Source organism: Haemaphysalis longicornis, unplaced genomic scaffold (assembly GCF_048455015.1).
Source record: "Haemaphysalis longicornis isolate Haplotype H1 unplaced genomic scaffold, Haemaphysalis longicornis Haplotype H1 scaffold_2, whole genome shotgun sequence".
NCBI classification, from domain to species: domain Eukaryota; kingdom Metazoa; phylum Arthropoda; class Arachnida; order Ixodida; family Ixodidae; genus Haemaphysalis; species Haemaphysalis longicornis.
The window spans coordinates 116,566,888-116,589,088 of record NW_027526295.1 but is presented as its reverse complement, the minus strand read 5'-3'; the positions used below and the strand labels follow the sequence as shown (position 1 = coordinate 116,589,088).

Sequence of the window (22,201 nt, the reverse complement as noted above, 5' to 3'; positions counted from 1 at the left end):
CGAACTGACTTTTATTAGAATTTGCTAATTGTTCCTTAGTAAAACAGCAGGGCAAATAAGAGATTTTGCGAAGGGAAGCGGCATTTTTTTTATAGCGTGAGCTTCACTGGCGGAGGTTGAGCAGTTTCGCGTGGCGGTAGTCTCCGTCAGCTTTGGTGAGGTAAAGGTTGTTGACATTGGTGCACCGGCTGAGAGCAATGTACACGCCCTCCTCTTCGCAGCTTTGTTGTTGTTCTTGTTGTTGTTCCTTGATAATATTGGCGCATACCCCATCAGGGGTCGGCCAAACATCAGTCGTTAATTCGAATGAGATTACTGCCTAGGTGGATGATTCAAAGAAAATTAGAAAAATTTGGAAGCTTTTTTTTTTCTTGTGTTGGAGTAATTGAGTTTGGAATTTGGTCAATATTGAAACAAAAAAAAGGAAATAAATAAATAAATAACTAAATAAAGAAAAATAAGAAGAACAAGGAGAAGAAGGAACACTGCAGTTGTAGACGTAAGTATATGCGCAAGCGCATGCTTGTTCTACTTGTTCAGTCGTAGCCTGTTCGATGGTGTTATATATTTCTCCGTGGTCTGTCCATCCGCGACCCGTTTATCGCTGGATATTCAAAACGAAGCGCCAGAGGCGGCGTTTGGGCAATGTAAGCGACATGCAAGGAAGGTGTGCAGGAGCAACTCGTGAGTATTTTCTTGCTTATAGGCCTGTGCACACTTGCGACGAACAACGCGATTTCTGTCGCGGCGACAAATTGGCCGAGACCGAACGACAAAACGGATCGCCGGGCGGCAAAAGTTTCCAAAATCGCGTCTCATCGTCGCAAGTGTGAACGAAGAAACGTTGCAGCCCTGGGAGCTGCAAGAGGATGGGGGCCTAGGGCAAAGGTCGTGACTGGTCTCGTTTCGGTTTGATCGTGACACGATTGTTTTCAATACGACACTTTTTGTTACCTGTTACGCACATCCCAACGAAAACAGACGCGGCTGCCGCGAGAGGGATGTTACGCCAAAGCCACTGCGCGTGGCGGGGACGTTCGGCGGTCACCGCGAGGCACGCACTCACGAGCGCTCGGCATTTTCTTTGGTATTTTCCCCGAGCGTCGCGCGTCGTTCTTTAGCCGCGGTAGCATTTGCACTCGCAGCGCCCGCGTCACATCCACGGTCGCTTTTTAATTAAGCGCCTCACGAGATCAGTACGTGGGGGCATTCGCAGAAACTGCCGTCGATGCGGATTCGACAGTGCTACGGCGGCTCTGCTCTGTGATATCCCTCCGACGGTCACGTGGTCAGCTTTGTTCACACAAAATCCACAAAATCCATCGTTTCGCGGCACTCGCTGAAACCGAAACTGCGACTGGCCGCATTTAAAATCCCTCTAATTAAACAACCGTCGCACGCTGAAGCAAATGAGGTTTCTACAGGTTATAAGTAGGTCACTAGCTACTTATCGCAACGAAAAAAACAAGATGCTAAATTTTTGTGTCAGTGCCCCTTTAAGGCCGAAACACGGCGAATTCGCGGGCGCCATGTTGTTTTTGATGAGCTCCCGTCTTTTGAGTCGCGCCCCTTCCAGATTGATTTGAGTGATTGTAGGGCTTAACGCGCCGACGCAACGCAGGCGATGAGGCGCGCCGTAGTCTGCAGAGCATTTTTTCACCTACAGAGCTGAAAATCGTCCAAACATCTCACACTACGAACCAACCTGCTGCTGCACGCTGGGCGCCTTCATGTCACGCAACAGTCGTCCCAGCCTGGCAACCAGCTGGGCTGGAAGGAAGAGACGGAGACGGCGACGGAGAGAGGGCGTCAGTGGTGAGCCGAAATTTGTACCATCTTTTAAAAAAGTGAGCTGTAAACATAATGTAATTAGCTTACAAGATGAACCTCTGAGATGTGCAGGCCATGTTCTGTCTTTCCTGGCTAACCAACGTGCATTTTTTTTCAACACACAAAAAACATGTTCACAACTGCCAGCTAAAAGAACAATGTCATCTGCGTATGACAGTCCCGGATTACGCTGTTGTACCACTTCACCTTGAAGCATATGCGTCAGGTTGAACCCTACTTGACTTTCTTCCAGTTCCTTTTCTGACCCTGCCATGTAAAGCATAAGCAGTATTGGGCTCAAAGGGCATCCCTGTTTCATTCCCGCGCTTTTAGGTGCGAAGCTCCTTAAGGCGTGGGTCTGTCCATCCTCGACGTATGTATGTAGCCACCTCTAGTTTAGTTCTTGGATTGTTCACTAGATGGCGTGGCTACCTCTAGTTTAGTTCTTGGATTGTTTACTAGATGGCGGTACTTGTATATGATGAAAAGATGCGCTTGGATTGTTTACTAGATGGCGTGGCTACCTCTAGTTTAGTTCTTGGATTGTTTACTAGATGGCGGGGAGCGTTGTAATAAAATCCGTTCGCTGTTGGCGCGCGCTCGGAGTCGCCCAATGGATAAGGCTGCAGATGTGCGGGCTTAGGTTTATACGAACGTCTTTAGCACTTCAGAAGCTGCAATTGAGTTTTTTTTTTTTTTCATTTCTGTACGAGCTATTTTGTTTCTTCCGGACTTGCAGATCATTAATTTTTCAGTGGTTTAATTCACTTTTCTTGGTTCTTGCTATAAGGCATGAGTGCACATCTTTCACGACGCAGAGCCGTGGAATATACTTAACATTTTCGCGTGGCTTATATTCTTATAAAATGCAAAAGTTATTATCAGGTATTCGGTAATCGCATCACCGAAATATATTTTTCTACGACGCATATATTCGTAATGAGACCGCATTCGTTGTCCGCGCTACAAAACAAAACACACCTCTCACTGTGCCCGCAACAAGACGCAACAACTGGATGGCAAGCGGTTGGATCTGAGCCTGGAGGACGGAGAATGATCAACACGCCGAGATCACGGAGACTGACAGCTGTGAACTGGTGAGTGCTACCGTAAAATGCTGAATCTGCTTAGTCGTAGAGTTCACTCGGGTTGAAATATTTAATTCCAAACCATTCATAGCCCCCGGAAAGGGATATTGGGGTATTATGGAGGCATTTTATGACTGCAGTGAGATTTTTCGCAACAGGATACTAAAACGTAATACGCGCCGACAAACCGCGACTGTAGACACTCCAAATGTTTCTTACCTAGGTAATACGGGAGAGCCAGTCTGCTACACTTCGATTGAGGGCGTCACAGAGGTTACTGACGCAGGTAATGCGTCTTGGGGAAACCAGTGCTGGAAGAGCAATAATAAATACCCCAAAAGGTGGTGGGGAAATAGCCCCGCCGGTAGCGTAGTGGTTATCGCACCAGACCGGTATTCTGGAGATCGTGGGTTCGGATCCCACCTGGCAGGCATTTTTTCTCCACTTTCTTTCCTTCCAATTTCTTTATCTGTTTCAATGACTACGGCGTCCATGTTGCTTCGTTGCTAGAGCTAATTCAGAGAGATTTCGCGGCGTCCGGCCGCACCGCGGTGGCAAAACGATCGGCTGCTGTCTGGCCGGAAGAAGCGGTGGAAGAAGTGTAAAGTAGCGCAGTGGAAAAGAGAAGTGGCTTCGCAAAAATGTGGCGTCAGGGCCCCTCCTGGGTATTAAAGCGAAGCTTCACTTGCCTCTCGCCTAGTCTTTCATGGGGCTGTTGCTGCTGCTGTTCCCCCGGCCGTATGCGCCGCTAGCGGCAGGCACTACTCCTCGCTCACCGCTTTGGTGGCGAGAAGGAACATCTTTGGTTTCTCACAAAACCTCCAAATGGCACACTGGTCTCCGCATTCATTCATTCATTCATTCATTCATTCATTCATTCATTCATTCATTCATTCATTCATTATTCATTCATTCATTCATTCATTCAATCCGCCGTCACAAATGCACCTGTAAAGCACGGGAACACGCGCCAGAATAATTGCTCAAAAACGTTCCCGCAGGGTCCAGGACATCCAGGCCCGATAGAAGTGCCACGCAAAACAGGAAAGTCTTCGTTAACAGCGAAAAGTGGCGCAGACCGCGAATGTGCGCTGGGTATGCTGTCTCGAATACGTGGCTCAGGTCAGCAATGCGAGGTTCCGAGTAAGTGGCCGGTTGTCTGTCGACTGACATCGGCTCCAAGGGGGAAGGTCACGCGATTTTTATGATATAACAGGTGACCCAAAATCGAAGTGGTGGGTCAATGCCGCAACAGCAGAAACTTTGAATTATTAGGCGACGTGCACACCTGCGCTGTTCTAGAAGCTCATTCAGGGTGTTATTCTGTGCCTCCACTTGTAGGGTCAAAATGACAATGACCGCACATTATCAACAACGGATGCTGGAAGCGTTTCGTCGTTAACCGTTTGATTTATTTTATTTTATTTTATTTCTCCGGCACTATGTTTATTTTGGACTTTTGTCGCCACCTGTTGACAGTCAGAAGTACTGCGAACACCAAGGAACAAAAAAAGAGATAGCAGCATGTGCCTTGACGCAGTTTTAAACGTGAGTTTTTTGCGTATGAGTGAGTATCGCAGGTTGCCATTTTCGCATGACTTCGGGTTGATGTTGAATTAATCGCAACACTGTCACCGTAAACACCGAAATTTCCGACAGCGAAAAGCGGCACATTTGCTTGGCGTCACACCATCAACACGAACACATGGCAGTCGAGTCGTAAATTTCCAACATTTGGCAACACGTGCCATGCCCGCGCACATGAGCAAGGAGACGAGATGTGGCTGACTGAGTACATCCTGGTATAAGCAGGTCCATCGCGCTAGCAAATAGTGCGGAGATACGTGCCCATCTTTCGACCTTTTTCTGGCTAAGGTGTGGTGCTGGTGAGCCCAAAGATGCGAGTTGTTTTCCCCGCCGCGGAGGCCGCTTTTTTTCATGGAAGGTGGTGCCTTGTGGCACTCGGTAGCCTCAGGTAACGCTAGTGAGCCAGTCGGGTCAATTACCTGATAGTATAGGGAAGAAAGACGAAGGAAACGTCGGCCCTTCGGCTCTCCCGCCTGCAATCGATCACTTACTAACGACTTGACTACGGAAACTAAGGGCCACGCCATAGCAAGGACAGCTGAACGTACCTGTCCCGTTCTCGCGCTGCAGCCTTGTGTGCCGCATGCGCCGTTGACATCAATTACACCGAAAACCGACACACGCTCCTGAGTACGCGTTGTCAAGTGTGGTGCCCGCTCGTATAAACTACATAGTGTGTCGCTATATAATCAGTTTAGTGTGTAGACTTTCTGCACTTAGAGCGTGCATTTGGGCTTATGCTGCTCTCTCGGTCGGTCACAGCAGGTTCCCCCGTGGTGGCACTGCTCTGCGAGTACGACGCCCTTCCCGGTCTGGGGCACGCGTGTGGGCACAACCTGATCGCCGAGAGTGCACTCGCGGCACTGGTGGCCGTGCGTGAGCTTATGCGATGGCACCAAGATTCTTTTGGGACGAACATCCCGGGCACAGTAAGTATGGTCTATATTGCTGAAATGAGCGGGAACATTCCACTTAGGTGTCTTGACTTCATGAATCGTTCTTGAAGTTCTACTAAGAGTAGCGGCGCCATCCAACTATAAAAATATACTTTACGGCCGCCGGGGCATTCAGCAGCAAAATGAGTAGGATTGCTATACAAGCGACGCAGTGTTCTCCCGTATGTGGAATCATACGTGGGTGCTTCTATCCGTTGACCAACGACCTTGAAACCCCTAATGCTGCCGTGCATTCTCCCAATCCTCATTTATCAGCGTCGTCAATTGCAGCCACGCAAAGACGGCGAAATTTCGGGAAATCAATTCGCTGTACCCGTAGCCTTCAGCTCATGGGAATTGCGACCATTTTTTCCAGATAGTGCTGCGAATTGCGAATGTTTTTCGTATGTAGCTAATTTGCTTACCCGTTCGTTATAAATTTTTAACTTGGAATGTGATACGCATACATATTGTCCGACTGAGAATATTGAGTGTAGCTTACTGTAATTTTTTTTTCTTCCCTAGATGCTTACGTGGGACGTTTAGGTTTGACCATACCTTTTTATTTCTCTACTTACTAAAGTTTTGGGGTAAAGGATCGTTGATACTAAGATAAAGATTCCGCTTTTTAACGTATTGGGCATAAACGTTGGCGCAGGCCCCTGATACATGTGCATATAAAAGGGAGGTTTTCAGTCCTGCGTCAAGATTTCTCAATTCTTTCTTGTCGGGCAGTGTGGCTACAACTGGCTGTGGTTATCCTGTATGCAGAATGCTGTTTTATGGCAGCCTGCCACGCCCAATCACCTTCAGCCTTGCTATGAAACTGACCGCATTCTCTTTCACCAAGGTTGTGCTACTGGGCACACCCGCCGAAGAGGGCGGCATGGGCAAGGAGTTCCTGCTGAAGGCCGGAGCATTTGAAGGCGTAGACGCTGCACTCATTGCCCACCCGGCGAATATCAGCTGTCTGAGGATGCTGTTGTCGGCGCGCTGTACGGTTAGTGTCTCCTTTCGGGTTTGACACACGATTTCTACGTAGACCCTCGCGGATAAAGGGATGCTAACTTTACATGATAGCATAAAAGGTGCAAGAAAAGACGGGACGAATGGGAACAAGACCACACGCAGACACCAAATATTCTTTCCGTTCGTCTTGTCCTTTTTTGCCCGTTTTATTCTATCACTTCGAAAGACCAACTGCCCCTAAGACCTTCTTCATGAACCAAGTTTACGCTAATGTACCCGCCATTAAACAAAACAGTAACTTCACTAAATATTGGGGTTACCATAATGAAAATTCCTACAAGACCTTAGCTCCCAGCTTATTGGTACTTATTAAAGTTTTATTTTTACAACGGTAATTTTATTTAAAGAAAATCCATCTGCAAACCGAAAAGCAATTTTGTTAGGTCCTTTAGAAGTATGCAACATCTTTGCAGAGAAATGAAGGACACTCACACTAACATGTAAGACTTGAAGGTACCGAAGCTGTACGCAACCTCCACAACCATCACAATGGTTTAAGTCCTCGATTGCCCTCGATGTGCTTTTTATTCGCTGCCGCAACGACTTTTACTCCATCTTTGTTGCTATAACGGCGAAGAAGCAGCAAATCGAAGCGGAACAAACGAACGCAACACGCATACCTAAACTAGGCGCCCGCAGGTGCAAAGTGTACCCTATCACGTGTTCTGTGTGGAGCAGGTGGCGTGATTTCTCTCCCTACAGTCACGGCCGAGTAATTAGGGCGTTTTACTAACGGGTACTGACTATACCTTGAACCTCTCTGCCTTTGTATTCAGCATATTCAAAGGTTACGGAGTTTATTCCCCATTATCCTGCGAGGTTAAGGTCCTTGCTTGCGCAGATGACATTGCCTAATTTTTTCTGGAATAAAAAAAGCTTTCAAGAAGCCCTTAATCTCAACAGGCAGTTTTGTGATGCGCCTGGAGCGTCTGTGGATATGGAAAAAACAACAACGAAATTTTGGTTTGGTGAATGGGCTGGCATTACTTGGGATAAGGACGCACTTCAATACCTAGGTGTTCCTTTGCACAAAATACGAAAAACAGGGCGGCATTAGTCATTGACACTCCAAAAAGTCAACCGGCCTCGCAGGCATGAATGGGATGAGAATTTTCTGTGTTTGCGCGTGTGCAGGTATATAATGTCTTCCTTGTCGCAAAGCTTGTTTATGTGCTGCAAAAATTTCATTGTGCGCGTTTTAAAGTACAAGTTCTGCATAGAGGTTTTGAAACATTTGTGGGAGGTCTCAAGGCGAACCTATGCGCAGGGCCAATTTGTTTCTTCCATTTGTGTCTGGGGGTGCTTGGCTGACGCATTTGTTCGTACACCAGCTGGTGTCTCGATTTTTCTTCTAAGAAGTGACGCATCATCCCATTCTGCTAAATTATATTCAACAGCGAATAAGTTTTTATTTATCCTTTTTGGCTTGCCTACACGGGTGAAGTTAGTGCGAAGCCGCCATGGGGCTTTTTATAGGAGGCGATCGATGCCTCTCGCGTTCTTACTGCGAGGTTTTCCCTGCCATATCTGTTTATCATTTCTAGGAAGGCTTCGACGAAGACTTAATTAGAGAATCTGTTCGCCGTGCTGGTTTATCGTCAGCCTTAGATTGGCAACCATAAGGATAGTGTATTGAAGCGTGTCACACGTATGTGTCTTCCGCGAAATGCAAAAACGTTTTTCTTTAAGTTGCGTACATCAACACTCCCAGTGAAAACATGGTTACACGAAAAAGGAGTGTTTATTCCTTGGTCTGACAATTGCCCCCTTATGTAATCAGCCTGAAACCCTCAGTAATTGTTTTGTTTTGTGCCGGGATGCGCTGTTTTTTTTTTTTTTGATGTTTTGTAAGGAACTGTAAAAAGGACATGGACCTTACCTCTTATACAATTTGTTTCTTGCCTTTTTCGAAATGCTACTGGAGTGCTCTATGATATATTTCTTCCCATGGGATTGTATAGCTTGTGGAAGTGCCGCATGACTGACAGGCACGCGGAACCCCCTCGCCGGACGAAGTCCATTTTTCGGTAGCAGGCTGCGTTGGTACGCAGCATTTCTGCAGCGAAAAGTGATCCACCAGAATGGCTGCATCTGTTAGACGCGTGCGTCTGCTTGCCGGTGTTTTCACGGACGGCTTATTCCAGCTGCAGTGATGTGCATCTTGGAGGACGGATAGCTTTTGTGGGCTGTATTAAGGCCAGTTTTCCATGCTGTGAAGAAAAAAAACAGTTACTTTTGCTTACTATACTTCAAGAGCGCATAAGTTACCATTTACTTTTCCTCCTTGTTTCTACAGATGCGGCGAACAAGAAGCCGCCATGGGGTTTTCTAAAAGAAGTTGTTGATATTTTTGCTTCTCTTACTGCGCGGTTTTCTAGGGAGTACCTGTTTATTCTTCCAAGGAAGGCTATGACGGCAACCTTAATTCATAATCTGTTCTCCGTGCCTCTTTATCACCACCCATACTTGCGGGACCATAAGAATAATAGTCAAGCCCATGTCAAGCGTATGTGCGGGCCGCCAAATGCCAAAACACTTTTCTTTAAGCTTCATTCGCAAACGTTTGCAGTTAAAACATGGCTGCGCGAAAAAGAGATATCGATCCCTTGGTCAGACAATTGCCGCTTGTGCAATAAACCAGTGACTACTGACCATTGTTTTGTGCTGTGCTATAACGCGCTGTTTCTCTGGGACGTTCTGCAACCGACACTAAAAAGGACATTTGCATTACCCCGTACACCATTCGCTTCTTCCCATTTGAAGAATTTAATCAGGTGGCATGTGACGTTTTCTTCTCCTAGGATTGTTTAGCTTGTGGAAGTGCCCGATGACTGATCGGTATGCGGAACCCCCTAGGCCAACCAAGTGCATTTTCGGGGAACAGGAGGCATTGGTACGGAGCGTTTTTGCGGCGCAGAGTGATCCAGTGGAGTAGCTGCCTGTTTTGAATGCGTGTGTTTGCTTGCCTGAGTATTGAAATGGTGCCGACCTTTGTTGGACTGGTGTGCTTGCTTGCCCTTTGCTGTCTGTTAGTGTTTATATCTTGTGTTAATTGACTTGTCTGAGCTTTTTCTAAAATGTCCACACATAAAAAAACAGTCGTAAAAGAGTGGTTAAAAGACTGCCTCTAGTTCTGTTGATCTACCAGACACATTTTCGAATCCTGCCAGTGCCGGTGATTATTTTTCTTTATACTATTCATCTGAGTTTTGCGAAACCCCCGAATCGAAGAATTGCTACAGAGCCCATCTGTTAAAATATCTGCGGGGATAGCTGCAGTAGCTTTTTACTGAGGGGAAAACTTCGAGTAGCATGCGATTCGGCCAACGCGTGCTTGTGAATTGAACCGGCTTTAAGATAAGATTTGTATTTTGGAAGGAAGTTTTTTTCTGCAAACTTCAGATACGTTTTTTTGTGCGCATAAGAGGCTGGATATAAATTTTTAGTGTGAATTTTGTTGATAGTCCCCACCTCTCACACTTCCACTGAAATTACATACCGTATTTACCCGATTGTAACGCGCACTTTTTTTCCGAAAAAATAGGCCGAAAAATCGCATGCGCGTTAGAATCGGATACAAAACCGAAACTGCCGAAACAGCGGAAATTTCGTCCCACCCATCGCCATCGCCATCTCAAGATGGCGCCAAAGCTTTTAGCAACAATTTTTCGGACTCAGCAAGCCTAGGCACCTAGGCTTTTCTATCGGCGTTCACACAAATCGTCAAATCGTTTCACTTGCGAGCTTGATAACAGCAATGGCAGCAGCGGCTCCCACGCGTTCAAAACGAGCGGTCGGCTGAAGCGTGCACCTCTGGAGAAGCTCTCGAGATGGGCGTGCGAGGCGTGGGCCACGATCCCATCGACCGTGGTTGAACGTTCGTTCAGAAGTGTGGCATCGCGAACGCGCTTGAAGGCACCGAGGCCGAGATGTTGTGGTCAGCGGAGAGCGACGAGGAGTGAGATGAGTGAGATTACTTCGGGAAATAAAAAATCGCCCGTTTCTCTCGCATTCGTTTGTCTGGGTCACAAAGTCCCGTGCGCGTTACAATCGGAGGTGCAACTTTTTTCGGTTTTTTTGCCAGGAAAATCGAGTGCGCGCTAGAATCGGGGGCGCGTTAGAATCGGGTAAATACGGTATGCGCTGGGCGAGAAAGGAACTTGTGCATCGTCACAACTTCCTATATTTTGCCTAATATCTGGCCTAATGGCTGAAAGTTGGCGTTGAAACTGCACCACATTCATTGGAAAAAGGCAGTACCTGAAATGTTCTTTTGTATTCAGTTATGGTTGCTATAAGCTACTAAACATTTTTGTGTCAAATCGTTGATAACTAAACTCCTCGAACAGGTTTGCGAACCGGTTGAAAGCTTCGGGACCGGTTCGGCACGTCATTTAGTCGAACCGGAACTTTTGGCGTCCCAACATTTGGCGTCCCAGTATGCTTACCACAACTACAAAAAGTTTCTTTATAATTCGTGTGGTTGCAGAATACGCAGGCCAATGGTGCAACTTGGACACAAAGCAGCTAGTAACCTGGGTTATTCTGTTCTTGCGCAGCTTGGTGTAGTATTTGAAGCGCCCGAGGACCTTAATACAACGCAGCCCCGTGCCATGGATGCTGCTGTTCTCGCCTACACCAACCTGTCACTGCTGAGAGAGCGCCTCGGGCCTGACTCCAGGCTCCACGGTGAGGATACCTTGGGTAAATTCGTAAATTGAGCCCTGCGCGATACGTATATGGACGTTTTGCTATAGACCACTCTTAAAATGTTCCGTAGCGGTGCACCAAAATATACCCCATTTCTCGTAATGAGTCAAAAAACTTGCCCTACTTGCCCTTCTGCCATGACTGAATATGGGGATGGTACTAGGTTAGACAAGAAATGTGTGTTTCCCGGCCGCGGCGGCCGCTTTTCTGATGGAGGCGAAAACCAAAACGCCCGTGTGTACGAGATTTCGGCGCACGATAAAGATCCCCAGGTGGTCAAAATTAATCCGGAGCCCTCCACTACGGCGCGCCTCATCGCCTGCGTTGCGTCGGCGCGTTAAACCCCACAATCAATCAATCAAATTAGACAAGAAATGTCTCGCCTGTGCCCACATGGAGACGGACTCCACGCGGTCGCAGCTCTTCTAGCAACACGCGATTCAGCAGCACACATTCCTGCTTTGAACCCATTGCCTAGCATTCCCACGACAGGAATTTCGTACACTGCTGATATGTGCGGCTTTGTCAAAAAAAAAAGCAGCAAGTGCCCGGTACGCGCCAGAACTCAAGGCTGCCGTTTTTTTTGTTTGTCTTCCGATGTGTAACCATACATCATTTCGCAGAAGCGACGTAGAAATAGAGCCAGAGAGCCCATCACTCGTTGAGGGCCCTGCTTAGGGCCCGAATGTGTGAGCACGTTCAGCGAGCTAAGGGTGTGCCTATTTTATTGTGGAGCTGGGCATTGTTTATTCAGTATCATCTTCAACACACGGCCCCAGCTGCCAATGGGCGCTGCTCTAGCACTAGGGACACAAATGAGAGATTGTGACCGATGACAGTAAATGCTACTATGTACGCTGGACTCTGGGTACGTACATGCCGCTTTCGGAACTTCCCGTGGCAACGTTCAACGCATGCACCTTTTCTACTGAGGAAGTTTTAGCTGTATTACTAGAGGAACCCTCAGGTATTAAGTGGGATACTATAGAGGTAAGCGAAGTTAGAAGTGCAGGAGAAGGCTTGATGGAGCTCACTGGTGGGCACATTCTCTTATACCCATTGACCGCAAGTGAAGAAAGAACACGGGGTGCGGTTTTTAATCCTCAGATAAATAGCAGGAAACGTGGAGGAGTTTTTTATCAATAGTGAGCTAGTCGCGGCTGTTGTGATAAAGCTAAAAACCAGCTATGATGACGAACCCGTAGACATCTTCTACAAGGACGTCAAATCAGCAATAAAGAAGGCAACAACGCAGTTCACAATTGTAATTGGAGATTTAAGGGCAAAGGTTGGTAAGAAGCAAATGAGAGAAAGGTCAGTGGCAATCTTCGGAATAGGAAATCGCACCAGTCGACGAGATACACCGGTGAGATTTGCAGGCAGAAGCAACATGAGGTTGATAAACACATTCTTTTACAAACGAAGAATACGAAATATACATAAAAAAGGGCCGATGGTACCACAAAAAAGCGAAATAACTTTATTTGATGTCACAATACAGGTATCCTGCAAGACGTAGAGATTTTAAGTAAGATTCGGAGCGGTAATCACAGGATGGTAAGACGCAAACAAAGGCTGAATCTCAAAAGAAAAAGACGGAAACTTGTAAAAACTAAGAACCCCCCTTGGAGTCAGTCAGAGCCAGATTGCAGTAGTTTAAATAGCTCTTCCCAATAAATTCGCGCGTCTGGACGAGGAGAACGAGGTCAGTGTATACAGGTTAACTGACAACCTTACATCGGCAATCGAGAAGTGACATGTAGGAGAAAAGCTGGAAAACTAACTAAGAAAACCAAAGAAGTAATTGCCAAACGTAAGAACACAAAAGTGTCAAGTACGGCGGATCGGATTGAAGTAGCCGAGATTTCGAAACTAATTAACACAAGCAAAACAATCGACATTCGTGCATATAAGACGGGAATGATCGAGGAAACGCTGAAAATAGGGGGAAGCTTGAAAGCAACCCAGAGAAAGCTAACCATCGGCAAAGACAGGATGTATGCACTGAGAGACTACCAGCGTAAGATTACACACAACTTGGTTGATATAATACCGGTAGTAAAATGATTTTACATCTCGCTGTCTGCAGCGGCGTTAGACAAGGGGAAACGGCGGTGCAAACAAGTTTAACTTGCGATGTCCTGTTAGTAACTAAAAGTGAAGTTGGAAAGGCTCTCAAAGGCATGAAAATAGGAAAGCTGCAGCTGACGACGGCATAACCATGGTTGTTTTGAAGGCGGGAGGAGCTATTGTACTGGAAAAGATTGCTGTACTAATTTTCGGATGTTTGAGGACTTGAAGGTGACATCCTGGAAGGTGACAGCGTGCTCCCAACAGCCCATGGAGCATGCTGGGTTAAGGACAGGGTACTCAACCATGTACCACGTCCATGTCGTCAAGCGAGAGATAGAAAAGTCAGCAGAGTACACTTAGCCGAGTAGCGCAGGAGAGCAGCGGTTGGAGATCAATGGGAGAGGCCTTCATCCTGGAGTGGACTTCAGTAGGCTGATGATGATGATGATGATTATGATGATGGTGATGGTGGTGGACTAACATGCGCTCAGAAGCATCGCTATAAACTTCAGGTTGAGCATGAAACGACACTGTAGCAGGCAGAAACAAGAATACGTGCGTGTGAAGTGGGCGCGAGTGTGAACATCTCTTCGCTCACCCCGAGTGCTCCCACGCAGCTTAGGATGTCCGGGTATAGGAGGCAGAGCATAATATTCATCAGAGTGCCAGGTAGCATTATATAGAGCGATGAGACATATAGACCTCTGGGATGACTACGTTCTGTGCGCCCGGTGTCAGCATGACTTCACTGAATTAGGAAGCCACATGCACCAAAGCCCTACCCTGATAGTGTAGATAGGGGTCTAATGGGCCACGTTTCAAGCGAAGGAATAGATTTCCGCCGGTTGCTTTTGAACAGTGGTCACCTTGTGAGCGCTCAAAGGCACGAAAAGGTTCCACCGAGACCGTGATAACAGACAGTCCCTTGGACCAGTTCATCAGGCCTTGAATGCGCCGCAATTCCTGAGTGCGCGCACAAGATGGCGATGTTCTAGACATAAGAACTACTCTCGATGCCACTAGTAGCAGATTAGTTCTACTAGAGCATGCGGTTCTTGATGTCCAAGTTACCAAATCTTGAGGGCACCAGAAACGTCTGGATAACCACAAAATAGCCAACTGTGCACTCCCATCAGTTGCATGCCATGGTACACCCGCCAGCTGCCAAAGATGTGCTGCTTTATAGCTACCAAGGGTAGCCCCGATACGAGGTACAGACTGGTCACAGTCATCTCCTTCAGAGAGCAATTTTGTATCGCTTGCTCGAGACTGCTGCGGCATGTTGCCTTGAAGGCGGCCGACTACTCCCCACCCTTCTCATCCTATTTCTTGAACTGGCTGATGACGCAGTTGTACTAGTCTATAATTAGCACATTAGGCTTGTTGGCCAGCAACACTACGGGGGTCACTGACGGCCGCGTGCCTCAGCGCGAATATGAGTACCTTGGGCAGTCTGGTGTAGTTCACCTGTTCTTTGGGTAGCACGTCGACGTAGTTAGCGTGAGTTATATTTCCCATCGGAGCACTGATCGCCTCCTAGTAAGATGATCGGGGGGACATTTAAGATTGATCAGTGATTGAAGAAGATAGATCAGTGAGACATAGAAAGCTTCACTGTAATATTCGCCATGGGTGCCAACATTGCGACCGGTTACAGTTTACGCAACCTGCAGTTCCTCAATCTGCTCTCTAGCTCAGTTTTGAGCCTTGGTCTTCGGTTGCAGTTTGGCGATTTTCCTGAGTCAGTTTTATACTCATTTCGCTTTGCTTGACTGACAGCCAACGCAGAAGCTTCTGGGGTACGATTCTTGGCTTGCACTTTACGGTTATGTGACTGCTTGGTTTCGCGCTTATTGTCTTTCTTGTCGTTGGCTTTGTATTCGACGTCGAAGGTTGGTTGGCGGCTGGCACGGGGACTTTAAACAGAAGGCGAAAACCAGCAGGGCGCTCACGTAAAATTCAAACCACGAGTTTGGGGTAACCGTGTTATCCGGTGAACCTCGCCTTGTACGACAGTGCAGCAAGCCCCCCTCAGGAACAAAAATGGAAGACAATAGTGATCACTATGAAAAGTAGCTGCTTGAACCCCAGCGAAGAACCCCATTGCGAAGAACGCAGCGAAGAACCCCATTGCGCGTAACCTGCGGCTAGTAGGCGGCCTGAAAGCTTTCGCGTATACCCACTGGAGAAAAAGTGGGATACAAATATTTATGTCAGCGCATGCAGTATAATACATTTCGGCTAATGCGAAAGCCTCCACTTGAATAGGATGTGTTACTGTCGTCGCACATACCGGGGCGTTCATTTCTTACATGTCTGCAAATGCGCCGACTTCTCTCAGTTACATAAGGCCGTCCTTTTTAATATTTTGCGCCCGGTGATTCGCCATCGCAACCATCTATCGGTACCTTTCAGCATGCGCTGCATTAAAATATCAGAATTTTGCTGTTTTCCTCGGGTGAGAAAAATGTACCTGGTGAGAACTCCTGTTCTTCTCCGGCTTATAGTGACGAATGCGGCGCTACTGCGACTTCGCTTGGCGTGCGCGCTCGGTTGGGGGCACTTCACTCTCACACGGTTGTAGCGTGGCCGTGTCCACACCGCTGTGACAGAAGAGAAACAAACCCAGTTCCTGCCGCAGTGATGTGACAGCGTCAGCTGCAGAGCATGCTTGGATGCGTTATCTCATCGCTCAGTAAGCTCTACGCTATGCCCTGCTGACACAGCCTTGTGAAGGTGGCCAGTATTGGAGCTGTTCTGACGTCATTTACTATTCTTCCCCTAATAGAGGCGCGACCTATCGTTCACCTCCGCTAAACACCTTGTTCAAATTATCCACCTCCTACTAACGGCACGCAGATCAGTAGCTTGTTTGGTATACATAGAAAATCTCAGCGACAAGCCAGTCCCAGAAAACGGGACATTTCTTATCATCGCGCACTCATTTGTGCAGGCGTTCTTCTCCGATCCGAGCCTAAAAACGGCCTTGATGTTCAACGCACCCAATTGGAATTCGCCGTTCGTGCCCAGAGCTTGGAGCTCCTAACGAGTCTGCGCAAGGATTTCGCTTGCTGCATGGAGGCGGCTGCCGTGTCTACAGGTTGCAAGGTTACCGTGACTGAAATGGCCGCCACGTGCAAGAGCATGAAGCTCAACGAAACGCTGCTGAACCTCTTCGGGCGTCACTCCAAACATTACGGTACGTGTAAATAAGCCCGCGGAAGGTTGCAGCCTGGTACGCCCGTTCACTTTAGTTTGTTGTACGGCAGAGACAAAATTTAGTGGCTAATCGACAGCGCTTAATCAAACAAATATTGCGCACCGCAGCATTTATTTTACGATCGTTCATTTTGTACGCCCAAAGCCACATGCGCAAAAATGCTGCTAATTTTTTTCTGGTTATTGTAATATGTCCTCAAAGAAAGTTACCCGGAAATTCAAGTACAATTGTCTGTCTACATCTTAGTTATTCCACGGTTGCCCCGTACACCCTGATGCAAAATGCATTCCGCCTAAATACTCAAACCCATTATTATTAACTGCGAAGCTGCTTAGAAAATTGTTTGTGTATGGTATTCGGAGTTAAAACTACCTAGAAAATGCGGAGCGCTCCTTCATGCGTGCCTCAAGCGCACGTTCTTCAAGCCAAGCATACCCACGTAGGGAAAATGACCAACATTGGCCGCAAATAGCGTTCGCCGTATCGTGTCACCACTTGCTCGGAACGAGAAAGACATGCCATAGCGTTCGCCCCTCGTTGGTTCGTCCTCGTGCTGTCGTGCGCATGCGCTCTGCGCCGTAGAAGAGGCGCGTCGGGAATGTCGAAGCTGCTGTATGTGATAATTGGCTCCACATGGCGCGGCCGCGGATATTACTCACAACCGACGAAGAGGCCACGCTTCGAGACGCTCTTCGTGCAAAGCATCGGTTAGAGACGATAAGTCGCGCTTACAAAAACTTCGACCAAAACGACGAGCTCACTCTGGCTTTGCTGAACATAAGGCCATTGAAACGCCATGCCTCCGACGCCAACCACTACACTACAAGAATACTGACTCAACTTTGTGTCCGTCAATGATCACCTACAGCAGCTTCGCCATTCAAGACTTGCGCGTGAGTGCATGCTTCACAGAATTTTCGTATCTTGCCCAGCAAAGGCAAATTACCTGTCTGTTAAGCGCTCTGTAGTACATCTCCCTGTAGCATTGCGTTTATTTGTAAGTAATTTGTTTACTGGTGTCAGCGTAATTGTAAACGAAAACTAGTAATTATTGATATTGTTTTAAGGCTTCTCAAAGGCAAGTACATCGAATAATCTGTGTACACTATTACACAAACAAATTTGACACGTTTTCGCAGACGAAAATAGCCAATCTAACCTAAGTGGGAAAGATGAGCTCTCCTGACTTGGTTGAACACGTTGTTCAGGGATGACGTTCGTGGACGAAGAGGACTGCCGTGCGCGCGCATACGGCGCCACTTCGGACGCAGGGAACGTGTCGCACCGACTGCCAACCATCCACCCGCTCTATCGCATCAACTCGGCCTCTGTGATGCACACGGACGAGTTCGGCCGGGCCGCTGGCACACAAGAGTCCCATGAGCAAGCTCTTGACGTGGGCAAAGTGCTCGCGCTCACCACCTACGACCTGCTGCGAGACAGACGTCTTGTGGAGGCCGCTTGGGACCAGTTTTATGGCGCCAGAAAATACCCATCTCGCATTTACAACTAATTTAAAAAACGTATATAACTGTATAGTAGCACTGTTCAGTCGCATAGGTTGAAAAATGTGTATACAAAGTTCGTTGTAATGTTCATCGTAGTACTCCCTGCTTTTCCGCACCGGTAGCATTTCAAGTGAAAATAAACGTTATTGCTTGATGGGGCAATTCTACGAGGTTGATGACAAATATCTCGACGTCTCTTAATGCCGAAAGTTAGCGAATGCTCGCTAAAACTCTGCAGATTTATCACTCAAGTACACAAAGATTTGTACGAAGTTTCATTTCTGATAGTAAGCAACGCATAAGTATTCGTATCGTAATCGGTATTTTAATCCAGTATTTTATAGATTATAGCCCATTAGGGTGATATAATTTGCTTCCCATTCCACTTTTTATGGTCGTTTGAAAGACGGACTGGCCTGTTACAAAATTTTCTGTTGAATTCATTGAGACATGACGTTAGCAAGTATTACTGCGCTGTAATATGTATGTGCACTACCCTGGAGAAATATTTTTGCATCCTCGCGAATTCTTTCAGGGTCACTTCTTTTACATTTTTTCTAAAAAAACCGCACGGCGGAGTGCCCAATCTATTAACTCCCTTAGGCCAATAAACAACGAATAATCGTCGCATCATTTTCGGGCGAAAGTTCTATCGAAACTTTCACCAAATACGCGTAAGGGGTGACCTGAGCTTCACTAAAATTTCGAAACTCAAAGCGCCTGCGAGGAGGCCCTTGACCGAGAAGCACTCGAGCAGCGAGAGTAAGCCACTCGTGCGATATCATCAGGATGATAAGCTTTCTAGGAACCAGTCCCTTGTTATTATCTTCGCTGCACGGAAACAGTGGTTTACGTATTTTGGTGCTATCGCCATTGACAACTTGCCGAAGATGACATTCTGTTCAGAGGGGGTTAAAAGCTCCTCCTGTATTCGCCGCGAGTTAACAACTGCTTCCTTTGAACGCCTCGCTATCTCTTTTCCAGAACGTTCCTATGGTTCGGTATTCCCGGTGTTGGAACGTAGCCGCAGGTTGTGACGCTAACTGCCTGGGTTCGAGCTTTAGCAATTCTTACGGTCTCTAATAGGTCCACAAAAGAATTTTTATTGTGAAATTTCGGAGCCATTGCGCTAGGTGAAGAGAGGATAGCCAGCGAGGCTGTATATACACAGCAGAAACCCCAGATTCTACCCTTTTCCGAGAAGTCAAAGTCAAAGTGAGTTTTATTTACATCGTCAAAAAGAACGATGCGGGTAGGCCCGGGCAAAAAGTGAAAAAATCACTTGAGGGACGCCCGAGCCCCCCATGTACAAGGCATACAGCGAAATCGCACAGAGCGTATATGACAACATTATCCCTAATATTGCAAGAACAACACAATCGCAGATGAACTTACGAACAAAGCATAAAAAAAAACATACAAAACAAAAAAAAAAGCATAAAACCAAAGCAGGATCACCACTGCATAAAACAAACAGGGGAAAAGCGGAATGCAGGTATGGTGAACGAGAGAGAAAAGAAAATATGTGAACACAACATCACAAATGAAATGATTAGATACATAATGCACTTCTAAGGGCAGCAGGTGAACATGTTTCGGGAATTACATCCTTTGACAATAATTTATTCAAAACAGAGGGCAAGGTGTTTCGGAGCATTTGGTGTCCGTACATTGTACGAGAGAAAGGAATGTGCCAAATTTCTTTTTGCGAAACGAATATTCTGCGAGATTTTGTCTGAGACAGGGTATTTCAAGAAAACTAAGTTGGTTGTGTCGGATACATCGCTTATATTTTAAGGCTAAATGATATTCGTACATAGTATTAATCGGTGATATGTGGAAACGAGTAAACAGTTCTTCTGTGTGAGCAAGGTAGTGTACGTTTGCAATATAGCGGACGGCTTTCTTCTGAAGCATGTATATTTTATTAATATTTGTTTTTGTGGTGGTACCCCAAACCAAGAAACAGTAACCAAGAAACAGTAAGAAAAGGCAGAAAGAGAGGAACAGAAAACTTTATCTGCAAATCCGCCAACTACCCAAAGATTCCTGCGCTAGTCTTTTGCGGGCGTGTCACATCACATCGGGGCGATTCGATGTCCTCCCCTAGGCGGCACGTTCTTGTAGGGAGGGGTCTCCTGTCTTGCTCAGTAAGGATGGCCCCCATAATTGTGATGCTGGTCACGATGCGGTCACGATGGACGGCCATGCCGTTTGGATGAGTTGAACTGACGCAGATAAGATGGTACAATGTAGACATGCACCGTGGTATAGTTGCCACTGGGTGTATAATACCGTATTTGCACAATTCTAAGGCGCCCCTTTTTTCGCTAACAGCAACCTTCAAATTTGCGTACGCGTTACAATCTGTCTGACAACCGAAATCGGCTTTCAGCGTTCTTCCCTTTCGATTTAATGTCAGCAAGAACTGGGTGAGAGCAACTATGAAGCACACGGCAATTTGCTGCCACAGTTTCGTGCGTCAAATAAAACGTCTTCTGGAAGGTACATGGTGTCATGTCTTTAGCATCTCGTGGCAGAATAAGCTTTGCAATTATTTTTTAATGTTCAAGTGTAAATTTACCTGTAGGAGGGTTTGCAGCTGCGTTAGTTGGTTCATATTGCAGTGCAGAGATTGAGGAGCCTAAGGAGGGACAAAGTGGACGGTAAAAAGTTCGGGCGCTGGCTAACAAGTGTGTATTTTTGAAAGAGCGAATAATTATGTGGGAACGCAACGAGCATGGTTATCTCAAGAGATTGGAACTTTCGGCAAAATGCATTTTGTTCCTTGAGGCCTTACGAAGGCTATTTAACACGTAATCATTAACTAAGAAAAAAGCAGTATTTTAAGCAATAATTTATTGTGCCTATAAAGGCTTATTTTGCCCCTATGGACGTTTTAGCGCCTATGTAGACTATATGGGCCTATATGTGCTTTTTTAGCGCCTAAAATGCCTTTTTTGTGTTACATCTGCCGTTTTTGTATTAAGAGACATAATTTGCAAACGCTGTTCTCCCTTCAAAAGCTCGCAACTGGGTGTGTGTCGGACACCGTTTCTGGGAAAAAATGGCGAGCCGTTGCGAACAGGCCGAGAAACGCACACTGTGCTCGAGCCACCGCCCCCTCGACCTTGCCACACCGGCAGACCCGCCACAGGCCCACGCACACCGACACCGCAGCCAACCTCACCGACGCCACCCCTATCCACGCCAGCTAATTTATTGTCCTTCTGACGCGCTGTGTCGGCGGACAGACCACGAAAACTTTTGCCGATGTGCCCTACCCATGGCTAATGCAATAGAATACAAGGGAAGAGGAAAATCAACACGACACAGCCGCGCAGGTGCGACTTAAGGTCAAAGGCGCCTCCTACAAGAAACGAAAGTGCAAATACGACATACCACAGTTTTAAGCGGCCGCCATGAACTCTTGCACAGTCCTCCGCACATCACGAGTATAACAACGGCCGCAGCAAGATGCATCAGGTGTAGAACGAAGAAGGACCGAGAAACAGAGCTGATCGGAATGAGCATGTTGGCACTTTTTTAATTCTCTAGTATTGACAGCCATAATTTGCCAACTTTCAAGGGCATTTGGAATCCTAGCGAAAAGGGATTAATTGCAAAGACTCCTGCGTGCTGTATAATATTATTAATCGCTATATAGTGCATGGCTACTTAATGGTATTATTTCCGCAGTTTCGCTAGTCATCTGCCTCTGCAAAACAAAACTAAGTAATATGTACGACATTATTACGCTTCCCTGTACTATCCATGGGATTCATCGGTGTTGTTAAGAGCCGAGGAGGTAATTCCGCCTTGCCAAAATAAATATTTGGAGTTATTTAGTTTTTTTTTATATATACATACCCAGATCGCGCTTTGGGTATTACAGCAGGGGGGACAGATATTCGTTATAAAATACGAGATTGCTCTCGTTAAAAGGTAGGGGAGAAAAATATCAGTTGTAACGGAACATACCAGACCAAACTTTCGCGGCCTTACACTTCCGACCCTGACTACGATACTAAGCATGCATGTGGTACATATTAGGGGAGCACATAACACAGAGCTAGAGAACATAGTTTCGCCCAGTGCACGGAAGATACAGTTCAGGTAACAAGATACATCCAGTAACACTGCACACTGTCTAGCATTGCAAATATTAGGAGCAATAGAAGTTTTAACTGGCGAGTACATTCTTATCTACTAATAGAATCT

The 22,201-nt window shown here is 46.7% G+C and overlaps 1 protein-coding gene across 2 annotated transcripts in view; it reads left to right on the top strand.

The window, feature by feature from the left end:
* The window catches only part of LOC144167318 (xaa-Arg dipeptidase-like), a 50,016-nt gene extending 30,839 nt beyond the window's left edge, over positions 1-19,177 (top strand). The window contains exons 3-7 of one of the 2 annotated variants that reach the window (XM_077696616.1): positions 5,271-5,434; positions 6,291-6,440; positions 11,029-11,158; positions 16,206-16,451; positions 17,681-19,177. In XM_077696616.1, coding sequence (XP_077552742.1) covers positions 5,271-5,434; positions 6,291-6,440; positions 11,029-11,158; positions 16,206-16,451; positions 17,681-17,985 — 995 coding nt within the window. In that variant the 3' untranslated portion in view covers positions 17,986-19,177. Of the gene's footprint in view, positions 1-5,267; positions 5,435-6,290; positions 6,441-11,028; positions 11,159-16,205; positions 16,452-17,680 lie in introns of both variants that reach the window. The other variant, XM_077696615.1, reaches the window with a different exon arrangement.
* The last annotated feature ends 3,024 nt before the right edge of the window (positions 19,178-22,201 follow it).